The sequence below is a fragment of the Candoia aspera genome, chromosome 6 (genome assembly GCF_035149785.1).
Source record: "Candoia aspera isolate rCanAsp1 chromosome 6, rCanAsp1.hap2, whole genome shotgun sequence".
In the NCBI taxonomy this organism is placed as follows: domain Eukaryota; kingdom Metazoa; phylum Chordata; class Lepidosauria; order Squamata; family Boidae; genus Candoia; species Candoia aspera.
This window is the reverse complement of record NC_086158.1, coordinates 35,192,695-35,201,404: the sequence shown is the minus strand read 5'-3', so window position 1 is coordinate 35,201,404 and position 8,710 is coordinate 35,192,695. Positions and strand designations below refer to the sequence as shown.

At 35.5% G+C, this 8,710-nt stretch overlaps 1 protein-coding gene across 1 annotated transcript in view; it reads right to left on the bottom strand.

The window, feature by feature from the left end:
* Nucleotides 1-2,220: 2,220 nt before the first annotated feature.
* SPSB4 (splA/ryanodine receptor domain and SOCS box containing 4) overlaps nt 2,221-8,710 on the bottom strand; it is a 76,450-nt gene continuing 69,960 nt past the window's right edge. Inside the window, exon 3 of the mRNA XM_063306708.1 lies at nt 2,221-3,425. Coding sequence (XP_063162778.1) covers nt 3,298-3,425 — 128 coding nt within the window. The 3' untranslated portion in view covers nt 2,221-3,297. The remainder of the gene's footprint in view (nt 3,426-8,710) is intronic.

Here is an 8,710-nt window from a genome sequence, read left to right as displayed (position 1 = left end):
GTTAATCCTAGGACAACTTCTATAACAAATTTTCAAGAGAACTATTTCAAAACAGTCGGTAGAATTCATCATATATTTTTTTTAAAAATCAAACACATTAGGGTAATTATTTAAGCCCTTTAGAAATACGAATACAATAGACTGCCACTTTAATTGTCTAAAGAAAGCTTTTCACTTCAAGCAAATGGTTCTTGTAAATAACTTTGAGAAGAGACCCTTTTGATCAAAGGTAACCCATGTATGAGAGTTGAATAACTAAATAAGTGGAAATAGAATATATAAAGCTATAGAGTTGCTTTCTGCATTTCTAAGGCTACTTAACACTTCGCCAAGGTTGTAAGTGTGGACACCAGTTCTTTTTCATGCTGAAACATAGGTAAGCAAATTTTGGAGGGTCAGGGCCACAGTAGAATTTCCCAAAGCCTGCTAGAAAGTATGGACATTGCTGCAAATTGAAATAGATTGCATTAGTTTACTTCTGCCTCTCCCTTTTCCTGTGAATGATTAAGTATTTGATTATTTAGGAATGTCAGAACATAAGTATCTGTATTGATATCAGACCCAGAGTGCAATTATTTTAACAGATAATAATTTGTAAGATTATTAGTTGGTGAAATAGTAGCACTACTTGTATGTTCCTGTTCTAGTTTTTTCTCAACAGGGAGCTAGGTGCAACTGAAATAATAATAATAATAATAATAATAATAATAAATGTTTTGCTAAATATAGAACATTAGAATAACCCTGGGTCATGTACATCTATTACTAACTATTAGCTAGAAGAAAAGTTTGCTCCATGCCAAGATAAAGAAAACTCTTATCTCCTAACAGAAGATTTCAGTATGCCAAGTGTGAAGACTGTTGCATGGACATCTGAAATAAAACCTTACATGGAGAAACATTTGCGAATGATAGCATCAGTCAAGATGTTGCTGAAATAAATTTGGTTCATTTAATTCACACTTCTCAAACCACTTTCAACTTCTGCATTTCTCTAAATTCTGCAGTTCAATTCTCTGATCAAAAAATGTGCATGATAATGCTTATGTATAGGAAAACAGATGTTTTAAGGGAAGGAAAAAAAACATGTTCAAGCTTTCCTGTTCATGAGAAAACAGATGAAAATAAGGTTTCATCTTTTTTTTTAATTGGCAAACTGATGTGAAAATAGGACAGAACCTGGGCTTGAAAAAGAAAGCAAAGCAGTAGAAAGCAAAACCATACAACTTCACCTGTCCGTAAACGCTGTACTCTTCTCTTTGTAGTGGGACCTGTATCATGAAGGGTACTAGACGTGGATGGCTGACACAGAGAACTATGCCAAAGAAAACAGGATGAAGTCAAAATTGAACAAAGGGAGTAGACAGACATTACCAGTAGTTAAACTGTTTGTAAGACTGAAACAGAGGATTTTTATGAAGATGTTTTGTAACCTATTTTCTGTAAATCAGATATTTTCCAGTTCTACTCATTTCTCTCCCATGGGAAAGCAACTGTATGAAAGGTACTGTAACAGAAATGCTCAAGGTGAGGGAAAAAAATGAACTACCAAGTGGTTTATTATAATATGTGTGCAAGTAACTTAGAATAGGTAAGGAAGGAAACATAGTACACCCATAGTCATTTGTACAGTAGAGTTTATTAGAAACATCTTCATTCTTCGGTGATTTCACATTAAAATATGCTGAAGGCAGCTCAATCAACATTTGATATCCTGCCATTACAACAACTTCCAGTTAAAAACTAGATAAAGATCAGGCAGAGAACTGTGAATGCAGCAGAAAAAAATTAAAAACAAAAGCAGTTCCCTTAAAAATAAGTTGATCCTGATAAATGAAGCCACATTGTAAGCAGAGGAGAAAAAGATGTAAGAACAAAAAATTCCACTCTATCCTGGAGAGAGAAATTCAAAATGTGATACTCAAAGTTTGGCAAGATAAATAAAACACGATAAGGTTATACATTATTGTCCCTTGCGAGCTTTTAAAACAAGATGTCTATAGGCCAGTGTTTCTCAGCCTTGGCAACTTGAAGATGTGTGGACTTCAACTCCCAGAATTCCCCAGCCAGCAAGGTTGAGGAAGCTGCCAAGGTTGAGAAACTCTGCTATAGGCCAACTTTGCCCACTACCGGAACCATGCATTGCCTCTCCAAGGGATGTCTGGTAGACATTTGAGTCCGTGGGGTCTGTAGGAGGGGGGCAGGCAAACAATAACAGTTCTGGCAGAGGGCATGGCTAACTTTTGAGCTCTGGAATCTCTGCATGTATGCATGAAGTGGGTTAATTCAAACCCTCTTATGCCATAGGCACATTAAAGGAAATCTGGTATTTGGAACTTAAAAAGTTAAAAAAAAATGTGGTCAAGAATGAAAAAGCAGCATGATATTTGCAAAATAAAATAGGTCTGCACCAGAATACCAAACAAGAACTAATATTTAGCTTAATCAGTCATAAGCTGGGAAAGACTGATCTGAGCAAATTCCATCCTACTGAAGATATAAGACCAAAAGCAGTTTAAGAAAGTCAGCTAACTTAACTAATTTGCAGATTGAGCCGAGTTGCTTTGGAAAACAAGATCAACTACCTTCTTCAATAAAGTAAGTTAAAATATGGCAGGCAGTATATTATACCAAGAGCATTATTTTCTGAAAAGTCTGAGCACCTAAATGTAAGAGGCCACAATCTTGTAGTTCCAATGCAGCTCCTATGTTCCATGTGCACAAGGATCCCCCATGTCTTCCTATGGTGCACGCTAGAATGTGATGTGTTCCCTGGAGCATTCTCCTTCCAAAATGAGAAAGAGATCCCATGAATAAGGAACGTTGCATCATAATTGATATTACAGAAACTCTAATTGTTTGGCATATTATGTTCCAGAGTTTTGGAAAACACCAAACAGTGATTATTTCTTTTACATGCTGATACTGTGACCTATACAAAAGAATATCTTCCTTGCATGAACACTGCTTTGGGGAGTTATATTTGCATTTCTTGCACATCAGGTAGACATCCAACATCAGGTCTAGCCTAACACACATTTCACATTCAGCTCTTACCTGTGAAAACAAGCTTTGGATTCTGCATAACGAGGCTGTGTAACAGTATAGGCAACAATTATTCTACTGAAAGAACTAAATCAATTCAACGTTTTCACATTTCTTAGTAGTCTCCATAATCTTTTGCCATGGTTGATTTTAAAAAATGTAAAAAATAATTAAATAACACTCAAAATATCCACCATGAAGATTTATATTCTGATGTAAACAATTTCTACCATTTAGAGATCTAGAATCATATTACTGATATTGTAAATAATTTTTCAGAGACTGAGGCAAAGGTAGAGTTTCTATATCATGCAGGCGTTCTCTTCCCAGAGCAAAGCGAATTGATCTTCGACACAGATCCATTAAAGGTAGAGGTTCAGCTGAAAATGAAATAGAAACATAGTATCAACATTTTTCTTTCTTATTTTCAATAATGAGAAATCAGTAATAGGAGATATATAATATGCCGTTTTTAAAGTAGAATCTTTTAAATAAATGCATATAAGTATGAATTTAACACAGCAGGAGAAATATGCTAAAGATGTTGGTTCCAGTTCCTATCAAATGGACAAATATATGTTCTATTTCTTGGGGCATTACACTTATAAAGGTTTAAATGAAGAAATAAACCCTGTACAGGTGATCAGAAATTTTAACTCAGAAATCCCTTGAAGACTTAAAATACAATATTCTCTACAGCTAGATTGGGAGATTCCTGACCTTTACATGTTATATTTGTTCCCATTTAGGAAAAGAAATTATCAAAAAGTAATTGAACTTTCTAAAGGAACCCTGTCAGTACAGTATGACTTTTCATTGAGATGCTGAAGTAAACAGAAGCAGCACTTTTTCTGACACTGTATCTCTTGCATGTGCAAGTTGAATGTAAAAACTTAAGATATTTATGCTTCTGGAGTTAAAAGATCCAACGTTTTTCTCCACATGCAAATGTTTAAGAGCTATATAGAGCTCTATTATGCTTAAAGACAAAAAACAGGAAACATTTCATTATTGTGGGGGGCGATATGACATGGTACACGCTGCACTTTCAGCATTCTGGGATAGAATGTCAAAATGTTCTGGGCATGTAAAGCTCTTTCATACCCATTTTAGGTAACAGTTTAGTATTTAATGTTTTGCCAACTATTGTCCCTGAAATGCTGAACTGGTCTCCACAGTAATTAAAACTAAGATTAAATACAGACCAAGTATCGAATTTTGCCAGTCTCAGAATGTTAAGTACATAGTAACTCCAAAATTAGCAAATTCACACATGTAGCAACTGTTTGTGCTTATCTTTTAATATTGTTAGTAAGTACTTACAAAGTTGTTAGCACAAAAAAAAAACACCAAACAAACCAACAAAAAGCAGTTCTCAAAAGGAGAAATTAAAAGGATTAGTGATTACTTGCAACACCTTTAACCATTACCTCTCAAATATGTTTTTCTAAGTTGAAATTTTAACACCTCCTTCCTTCTCCAAGCATTGGACATTTAAAACCAAACAAAAAGAATTAAGTGTCAGCCACAATCAGGTGCAAAATGTTATGTAAGTTGATATAAAGTACATTAAAAAACAAACTAGGTAGAGAAGAAAACACTACAGGGGATGTTGATGTCACAACTATATTTCTCTATTCTATGTACATTGGGAAAGTTATACAGGTCCTAGATTAGTGACTGGATGCATTGGTGGACTGAATAAAGAGTAGTTTTCTACTTTCTGCTTGTAGCTTTCATTGGTGTTCCAGCTACAGACATCTCTAGATAGTTGAAGACTTTATTATAATTTGTGGTTGTTCTTACATGTGATCCAAAAGGTACAGAGAGTGAAAAATGCAGTAGTGTGGCCTCTATATGGTGCATCTCACCACTGCTGTGCAACACTATTGTTGAAAGAACTGCACCAGGTGAGGTTTAAGAGTTGGCATTTATTACAAAATCTTGAATAACTTGGATTATGATATTAGTCCAAGGCAAGTTAGTAACAAAATTTGAGAAGGATATGGAGTCGAAGGTTAATACATGTCATGCCATTCCTCACTATAGGTAGACTATTCCAGGGAATATGATTGGGAAGATGATGATCTGCCCTAAAAGAGTGGGACAATATATTTTGAGGGAAGTGGGGCTGGAGAAAGATGAATGTGTTTTTATAACTGGAGGAAGAAACATCAGTAACCTGTGCTATGCTGATGACACCACTCTGATAGCTGAAAATGCAGATCTATGCAAACTGTACTAATGAAAGTCAAGGTGTACAGTGAAAAAATAAATGGGAATAAGATTAAATGTAAAGAAGATCAAACTAATGACAGTGAGTATAGCAACTAGCCTTAGAGTTGATAATGAAGACACTGAACTAGTGGGTAGCTTCTGTCTTTTAGGATCAAGTATAGGGACGCGGTGGCGCTGCGGGTTAAACCGCTGAGCTGCCGATCGGAAGGTCGGCGGTTCGAAACCGCGCGGCGGGGTGAGCTCCCGTTGCTCGTCCCAGCTCCTGCTCACCTAGCAGTTCGAAAACATGCAAATGTGAGTAGATCAATAGGTACCGCTTCGGCGGGAAGGTAACGGCGTTCCGTGTCGTCATGCTGGCCACATGACCCGGAAGTGTCTATGACAACGCCGGCTCCAAGGCTTTGAAACGGAGATGAGCACCGCCCCCTAGAGTCGGACACGACTGGACTTTACATCGAGGGAAACCTTTACCTTTACCTTATCAACAGTAAAGGAACAAGCAGTCAAGAAATATGCCACAAACTAGCACCTGGTACAGGAACCATGAAGACCTTGGAAAAGATATTCAGATGTTGTGCCATGTGTATATCTACAAAAATTAGACCTGTGTAGGTTTTCTCTCTGACAATTTATCTCTGTGAAAAATTGGACTTTGAAGAAGCAGGTTAGAAAGAGTATTGCCATTTTTGAACTTTGCTGTTGGAGAAGCCTTCTGAAAATGTGAACAAATGGAGCATTGAACAAAACAACCAGAGTTCTCACTCAAGGCACAAGTAATCAGATTCAAATTCTCATACATTGGACAGATTACGCGATGACCTCTTTAATGCTGAGAAAGGTGGAAAGAAAGACAAGAAGAGGATGACTAGTAGCAAGAATGCAGTTACAGCAGTGATGGGTGCACTGCTGAAAGATCTGAAAGACCAAGTTGGGAACAGTGCCTCCTGGGCAAAGACTACTTATGTGGTTGCTAAGAAATGACACCAACTTGATGGGACATAATCATAATCACAATCATCAGTACAGCAACTGTAGTACCAAAGTTGGGAAGGTCAATCTGGATGGAAACTAAAGGCTGATGAAAAGAGAATTAAGGATCTTCATCCTTTTCTTACTTCTTTTTGGAAATCAGTTGGAATCAGGTACAGCATGCCTCTTGAAGGCTTTGAACACTTAATGGCATATACATTGATGCTGATAATGGCACAATAGAGGCCCGAAGGTCTTTGACAGTAGAAAAAGAGAGATGTGAGTACCAACAGGTAATTTTTGAAATATGGTACAAGGCCTGTAAAAATGAGGGAAGTGCAATAACTTATAAGTCTGCAACTCTTAAAGCTTGCTCATAGTGTGCGGCTTGCAGATGAGAATAACATTTATGACAAACCTGTTTAGTATATGCTTAGTAGTACTTATAAGTAGCCTCTATCACCTTCACCAAGACAAAAAAGACAGTCTTAAGATCGGATATTTATGATTAGAAGAGAAGGTAATCTGTTGAACTCTAATTTAAATTATTATTATAATCTACCTTCCAAAGATATAAAGACATGGGTAAAAATTGTATGAGGTAAGAATATGTTGAAGCTACTATCTGTTCACTGGAAAACTAAGAACAATTCATTGGAAAGATAAGAACAATTTACTGAGGTTCCATAAGAATTTTCCATAAATTGCTGCTCTTGGATTACTGCCAGATGTGAGTGGATCCTTCCAGTTATCATGCTAAAATTCATTGCCATCAGTTCTATTTCACTTATTGCAACCATCTTGAGTAATTGAAAAAAAACATTAATAGAAGCAAAATCAGTTCAAGCCACTTAATTCCTAGCCTGTTTAAAAAAAAAAACACTCAAGTGCCTGATTTTCTGAATTACAATGTTATAGATACTGCATTTGTGCAAACAAAAATAAAAATGTGCAAATACAAATTTAGATAGCTATACCTTGGAGATACCAAGGAATAAAACCACATTTTACTCAACTAAATAGGGGATAGAGTGTCCATTATTAATGAATAATCTATTACAGTGGAGAGTATACAAATGATACAAATTCTTTCATCCTATATGCATTATAAATATAAAGTTCAACAACAGGACACACATTCTTCAGAATAAGCATAATCAAACAGTGTGTTCCAGACAATAGAAATATCAGCTATTTATAAATAGAAATATTTCAGTTAAAGGGACAATCCTTAACATTACTCACACATGGTTAGCTAATATTAATTAAAACCATGATAAGTTTAGTAAGAATATGCCATGACTTTTTAAAAACATGTCTCCTTCTGTATAAGCAAAAGGACTATCAATATGATGTTACAGAGAAAAACAACAGCATGGACATGGAAAATCACAGGATTAAAACTCATATATATGCACTCTAAATATACTTCTGAAAATGTAGCATGTGATAATTTATATGTAAATCCCATGTTTTTCCTGAACAAAAATAACATACATTGTAAAATAAATTATGAAAGAAGCATTCAGTCATAACGAAACCCAAGCCCTAACCTTAAGAATGAAATGTGAACTTGCAATGTTAATCTATATACTTCATTGGCCACCCATCCTCCCCTTCCAGGCTCTCCCATATCACAGTGGGAAGCTACTATGATGCCTTTTAAAAAGACAAATGCTAAGATTCTGTTATCAGCTAATATCAATACAGCAGCACTTTAGCATCTATACAACTTAGGGCAGATGAAATATTTCTGTATCATTCATTCATTTATATATTTATATATTTATATATTTATATATCTGTATCTGTGTCTCTATATCTATATCTATATCTATCTATCTATCTATCTATCTATCTATCTATCTATCTATCTATCTATCTATCTATCTCTCCTTTTATTCTTCAAATTATCCTGGTTTCAACCACATCCATACACTACTTTATATATTGCCTTTTATTCTTAAACTTCTCACTTCTTCCCATTCACTTTTCCTTCCTTCATTTATTTTGCAATTTGATCCTCACTGATTTACTCTATAGGATTAAATCACCTCAATGTATTTCATTCATTCCCATTCATTCAGGACCCATTCAATCTTCATTCTGATCTCTTCTTGTTTTTCCACACACATATACTTCTTAATTACCCTTCCCAACTGCATTCAACATACTTTTATGTTTCTTCTAACATACACAAGTTTCATCTTCATCACACTTGTTTGGCTTGTGTTCACCCAGATCCTTTCACATGTACTATGGTCCAGGATGGCTGTTTCCACTCCATGCTATACTCACATTTTTGTTCTTCCTACCCAAACCTAGAATGCCACCTTATAAAAATTTCTGCATTTTCTCAGTTATGTGTGTCTGTGTCTGTGTATATTTCATATACATCATTTTGAGTACATGGCTCTTAATTAGGCATATACAGTAGTGCCAAAACCAAGTATTTCTT